At 34.6% G+C, this 15694-nt stretch overlaps 1 protein-coding gene across 2 annotated transcripts in view; it reads right to left on the bottom strand.

The window, feature by feature from the left end:
• The window catches only part of UNC13C (unc-13 homolog C), a 565259-nt gene that overhangs the window by 186247 nt on the left and 363318 nt on the right, over nt 1-15694 (bottom strand). For both annotated transcript variants that reach the window (XM_034993923.1, XM_034993924.1), the window contains one exon: nt 5190-5275. In XM_034993923.1, coding sequence (XP_034849814.1) covers nt 5190-5275 — 86 coding nt within the window. The remainder of the gene's footprint in view (nt 1-5189; nt 5276-15694) is intronic.

The following is a 15694-nucleotide window of genomic DNA, read 5'->3' as shown; positions in this document are numbered from 1 at the left end:
ATATGACTTGAAAACCAGCCACAAATCCCAATTTAAGAATCAGTGTTTAAAAGAATCCCAAACACTCTTTTTACAGAACTATTAATTAGAAACCACCTGAATCCTTGTGGACCCCATCTACCATCTGGCTGCTATCTTGGGGCCTAGCAGGGTTTGCTCTTAATAAAGACTTTGAAGACAAAGACATATGTTACACAATCAGTGCCCTGAACAGGACTGTCCTGATTTAACAATTGGCAGGCAACCAAATTCTGTGGATATCAAGATAACAAACACAATGTCTGCAGTCAATTGGAATTGCCAATTAAACATTTCAGTAACTTATAGGCATCTGGATATTTTAGTGGTATTATAAATCATTTCCAACTTCTGTTTACTAAATTGTAATCCTCAAGGTTGTCATAATGGCTAGTATTTGTTGAGTATTTATTATGTGCTAGGGAACCACTCCCCCTCACCCCATCTCTGTCTTATTATTTCTCCTTACAATAATTTATAGGGTAGGTATTTTTATCCCTTGTTTACAAATGTGGAAAGTAAGGCTTGCTGAGTTTAATAAATTATACAAAATCAGAGCTAAGAAGTTAATGGAAAGTAGCAGAGCCTGAACTCAGACCTAGGTCTAAATTATTGCAAAACCTACATTTGTACCTGCCAGGGTAAAGACTACAACAGTTTTTAAAATATTTAGAAAAAAATTCCATAAAACCAGTTTTGTTTAACAATTTCCCCCCCTTCCTGTGCTTCCTTTTGCACAGAAAGTACATCTTTTTTTTTAATTGGTAAAATAATTTGTCCTGGTTTTATTCAATAAGTTATCACTACAGTGATCAAATGAATTACTGTCTATCACACTTGCAAGGTTGTCAATGTCAAATGTTAAAAAACAAGTTGGCTCACACAGGTTGACTAAAACTGGGGAAAAGTTGTTTCATTTTAAATTAGATTATTTCTTTTACAGAGTTGATGAGTTCATGAAGTAAAGCAAAAAGCTGCCAACAGCTACAAGTCTGGAAGTTCTAGCTGGCTCCTCTCTGTCGACCTGACTTTATCACAGGTTGCTCACAAGTTGGACTCAGCTGCTTTAGTCACAAGATGAACTATGGAGCCCAAATTATGTAACAACACAGAGTCTTTCTAGGTCAACGGTCCGAAGCACTACTCCATAGTCAATTTTAACAACATTCTAGAAGGCAAATAGGGAGAGTCAGAACATCACTATCAATGTGAACAAGAGCCTGCCAGCTGAATGTTTTTAAGTATATGCCCTCTACTCTGTGAGGTACTCTTAGTCCTCATTTTCTCTAGTAATTATTATTCATGCCACATTTTAAAAAAGGATGCAGTGCATTTCTTGAAACCATCTATTAGATTGAAATAGTGAAAAGGAAGAAGGGAGAGAAAGTGAACAGATTCACATGCATTTGTGAACACTCTCCTAAGGGTTTAAACGTTGAATGACCCCTGAAGGAGACTGCTTTGAGACTTTGACAGATCTTTCCCTGCTTATATAAAAATAATCATAGTCCCGTCCCATTAGCATAGTGCTTTCCAGTTTGCAAAGTGCATTTAACATGTCATGCAATCCTCACACCAAGCTGGGGACTCTCTATGGCCTTCTTTTTTTTTTTTTATTTAAATTTGATGAGCCAAGGTATAGTATGGTTTTTAATATAATGTTCAATGATTCATCAGTTCAGTTATGGCCGTCTTTTTTATAGAAAAGAAAATCAAGGTTTGAAGAAGCATTAATTGCCCAAGGTTCCACAGCCCATGCGTGATAAAGCTTTCTGAAGTTGGGTTTCCCAGACTCAGATCTCTTGCTGCCTCCTGACTTGGAATAACCACAGATGTTTAGTTTGAACATGGTAGGTATTCTGTCCTTGTCTCCAAGATTCTTTGCATAGGATTGTCCCATTTGCAATTCACTTCAAGTAAACAAACACATGGTGAGTTTCTATTACGGTTCAATAAATACAAAGATGGAAAAAAAAATCTTGGCACTCAAAAGTCTTCTCTTCTGGTGGAAGAAGAAGATGCATGCATCATAAACTGCAATCCAAGTCCCTCCCTCAATATATTTCTCATGCCTTCTTGAAAATGTGTGTGAATGTGCAAATGTAATAACTACTGAATCGTACACTTTAAGTTGGTTGAATTGTATGGTATGTGAAATACCTCTCACTAAAACTATTTAAAAAAGTCAAATAAAAAATTCTTTTGAAAAAGGAGAGTCTTATCTCAAAAAAAGCTCAGATAACTGCAAAATTATTTACTCTTGATCTTAGACCTGATTTTTGATGATACAATCTCAGCATTTTGGGATACCCTTCTCATACAAAATTATTACTCTATAATCAGTAAACATCTAAGCAAAGTTACAGACACTTGTAGCATTCCTATCTTCATTGCTGTTTCCAATAAATATTAAATTTTTGAGATTAAATTCCTTAACAGAAATAGTATGCTTAGTTCTCTAAAATAACTACTTATTTTTAAAAGTAAATGTAACATAAAACATCCAATAGTTACACAAATGTTACTACATAAGCAAAGAGAGGACTGACCTAAACAAAATGTGTACCGGCAGACAGCGCTGCCTTGGGATAGTTCTAAATAATCAGATTCTTCCAAAACATGGGCAGGAGCCTCCCTGCCCGTGGCCCAACCCTCTGATCTAATGTGAACCTTTCACATTACAGGTGACAATGACGACGCACAAAGGTGCTGACCTCTTGGATTGTTCCAAGAAGATCACAAGCAGAAGTCTCCTCCTCTGCTCACCACTCCACTGAGTTGGGATTACCCAGGAAAGTCTTCATTTATTCAACAAGTAGTTACTAAGTAGCTTCTATTTTGTAGGCATCATTCTAGGCAAAAACCTTACATTGTGGTGAGGAAGACAGACTGTTAAGAAGCAATCAAATGCACAGGCATAAACACACAAATAAAAGATAGCAATTAGGTGCTACACAGCCAATTAAAATAAGGTTATTCCCGGCAGTGACTTTGGATCCTGAGAGGATGACATTAAACTGAGCCCCATGTGGCTGCCTATGAAGACTGGTGGGAAGAGAAGTCAAGGGAATAGAGCAGCACTGGAATAGCTCAAAGAACTTAGAATGTGCTGAGGAAAATAAATGAATCCACAAAAACGCTATGTGTCTGACTTGAGTAACTGGATGAATGGTCATGCCAATATTGCAATATGTGCAGGAGGAAGAAGGAGGTTTTGATAGGGGAGATCAGGAATTCTTTGTTGATCTTATAAAGTTCAAGATGCCTGAGAGACATTTGAGGCGGGTGGGGGAAGATAAGGGGTAGGACTAAGGGGGCACATGCTAGCTGAAGAAAATTCTTGGCCTAATGTATTGGTGCTTCTCATCTCACTTAAGGAGACTCCTATATTTCAGAGAGACAACTGTAGCAGAGTGGTATGAAAGGATGTGGTTGGTGGGAGGCACAGGTAGAGGTAGAGAGAACAGGGCTGGCTGATACAATGGAGAACAAATATCTCATTGCAAAATGAGGAATTTGCACCTCCCAACAGTCTGGTTTAATGTTTAAAGACAGAAAACCTCTATATTTGTGGGTGGGAGACCCAGACTTTACCAGAAAACCAGATATTAAAATCTACTGTGTGCCTCTTTCAAATAATGAAAATGTCTGTATGTTCCCTCTGTGTCCCCCAGCATCATGTTTACATTTTAGCAATGCCAGAAAACAAAACAAACAAAAACCCAGTGATACAATGAGCATGAACTCTGAACCAGTCCTACCCTATTAATCTAATTTTCATGTTACAGTCAAAATGCTTTTTCTAAGTTGCAAATCTGAATAAGACATGTACCTCTGAAATCCCTACACTGTCTCTTGTCAAACTCCTCACCATGGCCCACCAGCTCCTGCATGCTGGTCCCTGCCAATGTCTCCAGCCTCTCTTCTTGCTACCTCTTGCTCATAGGACCTGCTGAGTGTGCTTTTCTCTAATGTACATTGTGCTCACCCTCATTGCCAATGTTCTGTCCTCTGCCAGGACAAGACAGAGATGCTTCTTGCTCATCTCTCCCCAGAACTAATTCCTACTTATCCCTCAGATCTTTGTCAGATAACACTTCCTCAGAGGAAGTTCCTCTAGAAAGTCTGCCTTATTCCCTTTCCCAAATCTGATTTAGATGCTTTTCCTCCAGACATTCTATCATCATTAAACTTAATCACCTCATGTGGCTACCCTCCATAATTTTGTTGAGGACAGGGACCATGGTTGTCATGTTCACTGCTCTATCCCCCACACTGAGTATAGTGATAGACATTTAGCATCTATGGGCTCAAAATATATTGTTGAACGCAAAGAAAATTTTCTTCTAGACTATAAGTTACTAGAGGACAGGAAACCTACACTGGTTTCTGGTTTTTTAACTCTAAGCATTGTGTGATGGCTCAAAGGATATTGATAGAATTTTTAACTTAGAGGTTTGGTTTGGTTTTTCTTTTTAAGATTGATTGATTGATTGATTGATTATGATATATATAGAGAGAGATATAGGGAGAGGAACAGAGAGGCAGGGAGAGGGAGGGGAAAAGAATCCTAAGCAGACCCATGCTGAGTGCAGAGTTCACCTCACTAGATTAGGGGCTGGATCTTATGGCCCTGAGATCATGACCCCAGCCAAAACCAAGAGTCAGAAGGTTAACCTATTGAGCCACCCAAGTGTCCCTAGAGTTCTATTTTAAAGAGCTCTATTTCCCTTGTAAGATTTGGACTTATTGAGAACAGTGTTTCTGGCAAAGAGCCCTGCCACTGTCTTTTTGAAAACTTTGGTCAGATTTTAACTTTTGTAACCATGGATACAATTTTCAAGTCTGTCTAGACAAATTCTACCTACTCATGCCTTCAATATGGTCTGCTTTGGTAAGTGAACTGCCATAAGGTATCCCTGCATCTGAGCATTAGCCTATGAGTGAAATACTTATTATGATCCTGAAGCTTAGATGACTTGATTAAAATGTATGTTTTTAAGGACTTTTAAAAGACTTGGAAACCTTTATTTTCCTACAATGTGGAAATAAGTTTTAGAACTAAGCACAACAACACTTTAATGCATCAATTTTTACACTTAAAGTCAAGAACACAAAATCACAATTTGCCTAAAACATGTGTTCTAAGAAGTATAAATATTTGTAATTACCTTCTAGTGCATATTTCATATCTTGAGCAAAAAGGGTCCACATAATTTCAGCACTTATTTTTCCCATGTTCAGTTCTTGAGGAAACCTAAAACCAAACACATATTTGAGTACATCAAAAAGATAAATCTGTCTAAAAAATGAAATACCACACTTGACATATATGCCACAGTAATTGTTATATAGTTCATAAATACTTTTATTTATGAGATTTTCCTTTATAAGCTTTCACAGGTGGGGCAAAGCTACATACCAGAGTGTGGAAATAAACACAATTATCTGGTGCTGGGAAAACAGACTCTGTAACATTAGTACAAAGCAGTGGTGCCTCGAGTTCCTGATGGATGTCTCATGCTATGTGTTTGTTTGTTCTAAAGAGCCCTTTTAGTTTTATCACTCTATTTTCATATAGCTCAATTTTGAATATAGGGCATATGACTCCGAGTACCAGACACCACGTAATACCCAAAACAACACCTTACATTCATCTGTTAGCCATTTTCCTTAAAGCATGCTTGAGTACTTCCATTCTTTATTTGCTTAAAATAAATTATTTCAGAAAGACTCCTCACTTCTCTGGTAAAATGGACCACTGGTGACCCATTCATCAAGACTTCAGAATTCCCAAGCACGTCTGTGTTTTAGATCAAATAAACTTTAGGATTAAGATTCCTATTGCTACATTCTATTCATATGTGTTTTCAATCTTATAAGGCTCCTAGTAATAAAATAAGCCCAATGAATACGAAGACTAAGTCTTTTCATTATACTGAAAACACCACATGTCAATATGTTAAGACTGAAAGTATTTTCTGTTCTAACAAATATCTTATACATACATACAAAAAATAATACATACTAAGAAACAAAAAAATATATGTTAAGGAATAAAAACAGCACTCACATTCATTTATATTTTTGAGTTTAAATCAAGAAAGAGTAATACCAATCCTGAATGGGATAGAAAGGGTTACCTAAGTTAATATGACCTCAATATGACCTCAAATAAGAAAAACAAAACACTGACACTACCTAAAACTATTCTAGCCCAACTTTCCACCAAAAGCAGGTGTGTTTCATCAGATATCCTTTATGAACTGCCATCTATCAATTTGTCTAATAATGTTAATTGGTATTTTAAAACTTACATGCAGAATCCGTACATTTATCAAGTATTTAAACTAAGAACACTTTCTATGATCGAAAAAATTAATATAACCTGAATATATGCAAATTAGTTTTCAACATTAAATTTTATTCTATGGATATAAAAATAAGCATAGGCAAGTAATTTATTTCAAAAGTTTTCACTTATGGGTAGCCAGTAACATCACACAATTTGTAGCATATTATTTTTTATGTAATATTTATGTAGCAACAAAATTGTAAGTGATAGAACATAATCAGAGTGCTTTAAGCTCATAAAAGAAGGAAATTGATTATTTTAATTTTTTGAATCAAGAATGAAGAACATATTAATTCACTTTATAATGCTCTGATAGTAAAAAAAAAAGCACATTATACAAAAAGAAATCTAAGGAACAATATTTCTCATAAGAATAGTTGCAAAATTCCTTGGTAAAAAATGGCAAATTTGATCCTGCAATATATAAAAAAGATAATACATCATGATCAAGAGAGGTTTATCCTAAAAATGCAATGTTGGTTCAACATTCAAAAATGAATCAATGTAATTTATTGTATTAACAGACTATATAGAAAAACTTATCATCTCAATAGAAAAAATATGTGACAAATTAACATTCATTCATGATAAACAAACAAAATTCTGAAAATTAGGAATTAGAGGGAACTCAACCTTATAAAGAGATGTACAAAAACCTACAACAAACATTATACTTAATGGTCTCATACTAAGATTGAAATCAAAGCAGTGATATTTACATTGCTACTCCTATTAAACATTATACTGGCATTCCTAAAGATTGAAAAAAGACAAGAAAAAGAAATAAGGAAAGGGGCATATAGAGGTGCCTGGGTGGCTCAGTTGATTGGGCGTCTGCCTTCGGCTCAGGTTATGATCTCAGGGTTCTGGGATTGAGTCCCATGTCTGGCTCCCTGCTCAGCAGGGAGTCTGCTTCTCCCACTCCCCCTGCCCTTCCCCACTGCTTGTGCTTGCTCTTTCTCAAATAAATAAAATCTTAAAAAAAAAAAGAAAAGAAAGGGGGCATATAGATAGCAAAGGAAGAAATAAAATTCTATTTTCAGACATGATTATCTATGCAGAGAAGTCCTCCCCACCCCCCCCAAAAAAAAACACTAGAGAAAAAGCCACTAATTTGGTCCAGCAGCATCATGGAATAAAGTCAATATCCAAATCATCGTATTTCTATACACTAGCAATGAACCATTGGAGATTGAAACTTAAATAACAGTATCATTCATCATATCACCAAAAGTTATGAAATATTTAGGTATAAATCTAAGAAAATATGTACAAGATTTATATGAAGAAAACTACAGAGTGTTGAGGAGAGACACCAAATAAAACCTAAATAAACGGAGAAATATATTGTACTTGTGGATGGATATATTCAATATTGTTAGAATGTCAAATTTTCCCAAATTGATTTATAGATTCAATGAATCTCAATGAGAATCCAGCAGGATTTTTTTGTGGAAACTGACAAAGTGATTCTAAAATCTACATGGTAAGGCAAAAGACCAGGAAGAACAAAAAGTAATGTTAAAAAAAGCTGGAGCATTTACATCACCTGTCTTCATAGCTTACTAAGAAATATAGTAATTAAGACAATTCATCTTCACATACAAAGTTAATTATTTTTCAGTAAGATGTTCCAGTGATTCAGTGGAGAAATGGTAGTCTTCAACAAGTTGTCCTAGATGTCCATATGCAAAAAAAATAGAGCTCGACCCATACTCTACAACATATAAAAAATTAACTCAAAATGGATCACATACCTAAATATAAAACCTTAAACTATAAAACTTCTAAAACAAAATATAGTAGAAAATCTTTATGACTTTGTATTAGGCAATGATTACTTAGATTTGATGCAAAAAGTGCAAATCATAAAATATTGATAAATTAGACTCTGAAAATTAAAGTCTGTTCTTCAAAAAGTACTGTTGAGAAAATGAAAATATAAGCAACAGTATAGGAGAAAACAGTTTGCAAAACACATATCTGATAAAGGAATTTTATCCAAAATATATAAATTATGCTCCAATCTCAATAATAAAAAAATTACCTAATAAAAAAATGGGCAAAGGATTTGAATGACACTTCAGAAAGGAAGATAATTAGATGAAAACCAAGAACATGAAAATGTGTTCAACATTACCATTAGGTACTTTCAAAGTAAAACTATAATGTGATACTATATGTTTTTAAGTTAAAATGAAACATAACAAAACAAAATCTGACAATACCATGGGCTAGCATGGTTGCAGAGAAGCTGGAACACTGATGTATTTTGGCTGAGAAAACAAAATGTTCAATTCAGATTGGAAAGCAATTTGGCAATTTCTTATAAAGTTAAATATACATTTAACCAGCAGTCCCTCTCTAAGTATTTATCTAAGAGAAATGAAACTATATGTATAGCAAACACTGTACATGTTGCTTAATTCTTAATCACCAAAAACATCAATGTCCTTCAACTGACGAAAGGATAAATCAGCAGTGATAGATTCATAGAATGGAATTTACTAAGCAATAAAAAGGAATAAAATATAATACATGTAACAATGCAGAGGAGTACCAAATGAGTTATGCTGAATGAAAGAAGCTGGGCTCCAATGCCTAAATACCATGATTCCAATACACTATTGAAAAGACAGAAAGAGAAAATATATCAGTAGTTTGCCAGTGGCTTGTGTGAAGAGGGACTGACTATAAAGGAGTGTGGAGAAACTTTTGGCATTATAAACATATTTTATATCTTAATGTTGGTAGTTACATGACTATGTGTTTGTTTTTTATTTCAACAATTTTTGCTCTTATTTCTTCATTTTCTTTGAGTTTAATATGTTGTTTCTTTTCTAAATTCTTAAGATACTTAGGTAATTAATTTGGGGGCTTTCTTCCATTCTTACGTGTATTTAAACTATAAATTTCTTTCAGGAACTGCACTTAGCCATATCCTAAAAAAAATTTTATTGTATATTTATATTAATCCAATCAAACTATTTCAAAATTTTAATTTTCATATTTTTCTATTTTGGGAAGTCTGCAATTTTAATGTCCTAATATCTTTTTTTTTAATTAAAGTATAGTTGACACATAATGTTACATTAGTTTCAGGTGTAAAACATAATGATTCAGTATCTCTATATGTTATGCTATGCTTGGTCACTACAACTGTAGCTATTATCTTTCACCAGACAATGCTATTACATATCACTGACTATATTCCCTATGCTGCACCTTTCATCCCTGTGATGATTTATTCCATAACTGGAAGACTGTATCTCCCAATCCCCTTCACCCATTTTGCCTACCCCCAATGCCCTCCCTTCTGGGAACCATCAGTTTGTTCTATTTATAGGTCTGTTTCTGCTTTTTGTTTATTCATTCACTTTGTTTTTTAGATCCCATATGTAAGTAAAATCGTATGTTGTCTAATCTTGATTCTTAACTTCAGCTATTTGGATTTCCTAATATCTTTTTGTTGCTGTTTTCTCCTTAGCCTATGGTCAAAGAACACATTTTGAATGATTTTGATCTTTTGAAATTTGTTGAGATTTTCTTTATACCCCACTATATAGTTAATTTTGATAAATAATCTTTATTTTACATCTTTTGTGTCCTTGAATGTCATTCTGGCTATTTTTTTCTTACTATCTTCATGTTAACTAATTTTCTCTTCATTTGTGGATAACATGCTGTTAAATCCAATATTATTAATTTCATTTGTTGTAGTTTTCAGTTCTAGAATTTCTATTTGATCCTTTCAGTAGTTTCAAGTTCATAGCTGAATTTTTCCTTTTTGTTAATTTCTTAAATATATTCATCACAATTATAACATTTGAGTCTCTAAATTCTATTGTATTAATCTCTTATAATGTCTGCTTATTTTTGATTGAATGAAAGACTTTTTGTTTGTGAAAAATGTATATACAATTTAAGTATCCCTATGATGTCAGTATTCTTCAGAAAGGATTTATTTTTCTTCTGGCAGAAGTGTTTTAGGGTTTGAGAGAGATGACCTTTATCCATTTAGGGACTGAGTTCATTCAAAGTAAGTCTGGATTTTACTCATACTCACTCCTAGCATGTAACCCTTCATAGGCCCAGTTGTATGCTTGAGATGTTCACCTGGACCCACCACTTCACATGGCCTGAATTTCAATTATTCTCCTGTTCCTGTGTTCAGCTTTCTCAGTTTTTTCAGCTGCTACTTTCTGTCTAGCTTCTCAGGCTCTCAGTCTTTGTCTCTAGGTAAATCAGTTAATGCTTCTAGGGCAGCGATCATCACATATCCAACACAGTTTCCTGGTAAACACATGTGTATATCATAAGAAATTAAAGGAGTTAAAAAATATATATATATAAATTGATTGGGATGCCTGGGTGGCTCAGTCGGTTAAGCCTCTGCCTTCGGCTCAGGTCATGATCCCAGGGTCCTGGGATTGAGTCCCACATCAGGCTCCTTGCTCAGTGGGGAGCCTGCTTCTCCCTTTGCCTGCCGCTCCCCGTTTGTGTGCTCTCTTCCTGACAAATAAATAAACTCTTTAAAAGAAAATATCAACTGATGGAAGAGATAAGCTGTGCACCCCAATTAATAGCTGTAATTACCATAAGACTCTAAAAGTGACTTCTAAAATATTTTTTCCCTCTAATATGGAAGCTTTAATGAGATAACTTCAAAACAAGGAATCTAAAAATTAGATGTTTATCTCAGGATTTTCTCAATTGCATAACCAATCAATGACAAGTGTGATTTTCATTCTTGAGAAACTATGGGTTAAGGGGTCTCATCGCTAGTATTAAATCCTCAACATGGCAAAACCTAAACCCAATCAAGCCACCATTTAAAATAAAAACAACACAGTAGAAAAACACACACAATATATATAAAAAATGAATAATATTAATATAAAAGGAACTGTTATATATCCATAGGAAAAAAATGATTAGGAAAAAATGGGTAATGGAATGGTCAATTTATCTTATTTTTTTTTTTTAAATTTATTTACTTATTTGTCAGAGAGAGAAAGACCTCAAGCAGGGGGAGTGGCAGGCAGAGACCGAAGCAGACTCCCCACTGAGCAAGGAGCCTGATTTGGGGCTCCATCTCAGGACCCTGGGATCATGACCTGAGCTGAAGGCAGATGTTTAACAACTGAGCCACCCAGGCGTCCCTGAATGGTCAATTTAAAAAGAAAAACACAAAAGCTTAAAAATAGGAAAAGAGATGTTTAACTTTTCTAATAATGAAATTTTCATTAAAATAGTTAAATTTTTTTACTGAAAAAAATTCAGATTAGAAAACATTAAAAAATGATAAAAAATATTCGGACTTGTTTAAGCCTGTTTTTTAAAAGTCATCTAATGACTCTCTATGTGCTTCCAATGCTTATGCAATTCCAATACCTGTGTTACTCCCACTCCCTTCTATCCTGTATCCCAGGAGTCCCCTCTCTGGGCTGCATCGTCCTGATGTTATATGAAGCCACAGAATAATATGCAACTATCAAAAAGAACAAGATAGATTTGCTTGTATTGATACAATACGATGCCTATCAGGAAGTGTTACATGAAGAAAGCAAATTACAAATCAGTATACATAATACAATTACATATTTTATAAAAATATATCAATGTATGTATATTTTAATATGTGTATAATAAACATTATTAAATGAATACCTATGCTTATATGTGCAGAAAATATGAGCTAGAAAAAAATACACCCCACTATTGAAAATTTGTAAGGCTTGGGGGGGGTTCTTATGTTTTTTATTTTCTTCACAAAAATGATGCATAAACATGAGAACTTTCATTTTCTTCTTTAAACAGCCCCGTGAAGCTGAGTAAGATTATTTTTGTAACCACAAAAATTTTAAAAATCATTTCTCTTTTGCAATAAAATAAATGGGAATTCTACCAAATACGTAATTTTTAAAAATTTTATTACTCACAAAATCTGTATTTGGCTATTAATACTCTCATTTTACAAGTGAGCGACTGGTGATCAGAATTTAAGCATTGAGTTATTTTCCCAGAGTTCATGATCTCTCCAATAAAGCAGAAGATATTCAATGATTTTTTTTTTTTTTGATACTTAGAACAGACATAAAGGTAACTGATTACATTCATTTTAGACTCAGGAACATTAGAGTTTAAGAAATGTGTCCTACACCATGAAACAAATCAATGGCAGATTCAGAAATAGAGTTTATGTTTCTCAACCATATTTTTCATTCTTTTTTTTTTGACAGTAACAAAAATTCCTTAGCATTGAAAATGTCTTCATAGCTAATTTTGTCTTTTTTGTATTACCTTATTAATTTTGCCTTAAATTATTTACAGTTCAAATTATTAGCTTCATATTTTATACAATAGTCCCTCTTTAAATTTAAATCTCAAGATCTACTTCTTGCTAAGCTCTACTACTATGCAGGAGACAATCTTTGGAGCTTGAGATATTTTCTGAGATCTGTTTGAGAAGTTTTGCTGATAGTGTATTATATGCTGGTTCCAAATTCGGTTACACTTACCATTACCTATGGAGATAATGGATATCCTATGCTAGAAAAAAAAGAACTCAAAGCATATTTATCTATTTAATAGTTACACAGGTTCTTCTGAAGTCTATATTTTTATTTTACTTTGCTACTTCTCTATGGTATTTTTGGTGCATTTCAAAATATTTCTCTGGCTCTTTCTTACATATAATCTAATGAAATAAAAAATATCACTATTTAGCCCTGAATCTAGATAGCAAGTGGAGTCATCAACCTCTGCCACAATCCAGAGCATCTTCTCCTTCCCACAATTCTGTGGATTCTTCCTTTGACAAGATGATGAAATCTGCTCTCCCTTGCCTCTTCCTACTGTCACATCCCTTATTCACTTCCTACTGCCACATCCCTTATTCACTAGAATTGCACTAGTTTATCTATTTGCCTCCATTTCTCTCTCTTCCAGTAGACCTCTATATTATTATCATGTAAGTTACCTTTTAAAAACACAGGCCATACTATTTCAACATTTATTTTTTTAATTTTAATTTTATTTTTAAATTTTTATTATTATTAAAAATATTTTTAGGCCACAATATTTCAAACTACTGCTTGAAAACCATCAACTGCTTATTACACATTCATTAGCATAGAAAAGTATCAACTCATTAATGTTACTTTCTTGGCCAGTGAAGATCACATCCTGACTTTAACTTCTATCTCTACCCTCCAACGTTTTTCATGCTCTACCCACTGAGCTTACTTATAATTTCTCAACATATCTGATGTCCCATATCTTCTCATCATTTTCCCCATCTATTTATTCTCTTTCCTCCTGAATTTCCACTTGATCCTAACTGCCCCTTCCTTCAAAGCGCAGCTCAAGTAACACCTGTCTCTAAGTCCTCTGTTGTACTCAAGGCAGAATTAGCAGTGATTAATTAGCTGTGAATGATAAGGGCAAAGAAAAGGATACCATGACTATAAAATGCATCATAGCTCACTTAATATTAAGAGTTAGTGATTGTATTGGTGCTTTTTTACTATGTAAATTCCATAATTTTAATGTGGATATAAGATTTAACTTAGTATAATTTCATTGACATTTGCTTTATACTTCAAAACTGATAAAAATTATATTTTTCTTCGACTATTTTGTTTAGCATTAAAAAACTCCTCTCCACTTAGAATCTCTTCACTACCAAATAATATTAATTATGTTTATACAATCTTCTACTGGGTATTTACCCCACAGACACAGATGTAGTGAAAAGAAGGGCCATATGCACCCCAATATTCATAGCAGCAATGCCTGCAATAGCCAAACTGTGGAAAGAGCCAAGATGCCCCTCAACAGACGAATGGATAAAGAAGATGTGCTCCAGATATACAGTGGAATATTGCTCAGCCATCAGAAAGGATGAATACCCAACTTTTACATCAACATGGATGGGACTGGAGGAGATTATGCTCAGTGAAATAAGTCAAGCAGAGAAAGTCAATTATCATATGGTTTCACTTATTTATGGAACATAAGGAATAGCATGGAGGACATTAGGAGAAGGAAGGGAAAAATGAAGTGGGGGAAATTGGAGACGGAGATGAACCATGAGAGACTATGGACTCTAAGAAACAAACTGAGGGTTTTAGAGGGGAGTGGGGTGGGGGGATGGGTTAGCCCGGTGATGGGTATTACGGAGGGCACGTATTGCATGGAGCACTGGGTGTTATACGAAAACAATGAATCATGGAACACTACATCAAAAACTAATGATGGACTGTATGGTGACTAACATAACAAAATAAAATTTAAAACTAAAACAAACAAACCAAAAAAAAAAAAAACAACAACAAAATCTTCTAAATGCATACATGTATTTCCTCTCTACACGATTTAAACAATTCCAGAAGCCAAGATATAACCTGGTGACAATATCTGCAAAGCTAATAGTTTCCACAACAATTTTTTACTCCTACCTACCTAAAGGAAAAAGGGGGAGCAAAAATTCACAACTATGAGCAAAATACAAAAGATGATAAAAACAGGCGCCTGGGTGGCTCAGTTGGTTAAGCGACTGCCTTCGGCTCAGGTCATGATCCTGGAGTCCCGGGATCGAGTCCCGCATCGGGCCCCCGGCTCGGCAGGGAGCCTGCTTCTCCCTCTGACCCTCCCCCCTCTCATGTGCTGTCTCTCTCATTCTCTCTGTCTCAGATAAATAAAATCTTAAAAAAAAAAAAAAAGATGATAAAAACAAATCTGTCACTGGAGTGAGAAGAGAGACATCTAGTATGTGTCCTAATAGATTTTATCAAGTTACAAGTAACTGCTGGTTAAATTTTGTTTCCAGTTTTTAAGGGGGCACAAAATAATATTCCCCCCAAAGTGGTTTTGTTTTGGCACTGTGTGCAAATTTCCCTTACAGATTTGCAAATACATAATTTCACATGGGCAAATTTTATATGCTTTATCTTTGCTGTATCCCCAGTACCAAATTATGATGCAGAAGGCAGAGCTGTTTTCTTCCAACACACTTCACAGTTGAATATTCCTGCCTTTTCTTGGGATGGGCTAATAAGTCCATGCAATCTGCGTATTTGCTAGAGGCTTCTCTTCCACAGTTTAACACCATTCTTGCTATTCCGTCCGCACAATCCACAGAAGTATAATGGAGTGGTTAAACCTCAGTGTAATCCAAAAGACAGATATTTGATTTCTCCTCTGTGGCTTAACTAATACACCCAGTGGAGTAGTGCATGACCTCTTAAAACTCAATGTCCTCATCTGTCAAACAGGAATGATAATAAATGTACACTTGGGCGTTTTCCAGGGCTGTTG

The sequence above is a fragment of the Mirounga leonina genome, unplaced genomic scaffold (genome assembly GCF_011800145.1).
Source record: "Mirounga leonina isolate KUSES-001 unplaced genomic scaffold, KU_Mleo_1.0 Mir_91, whole genome shotgun sequence".
In the NCBI taxonomy this organism is placed as follows: Eukaryota; Metazoa; Chordata; class Mammalia; order Carnivora; family Phocidae; genus Mirounga; species Mirounga leonina.
The sequence above is the reverse complement of the archived record's forward strand: the minus strand, read 5'-3'. Positions and strand labels throughout refer to the sequence as shown.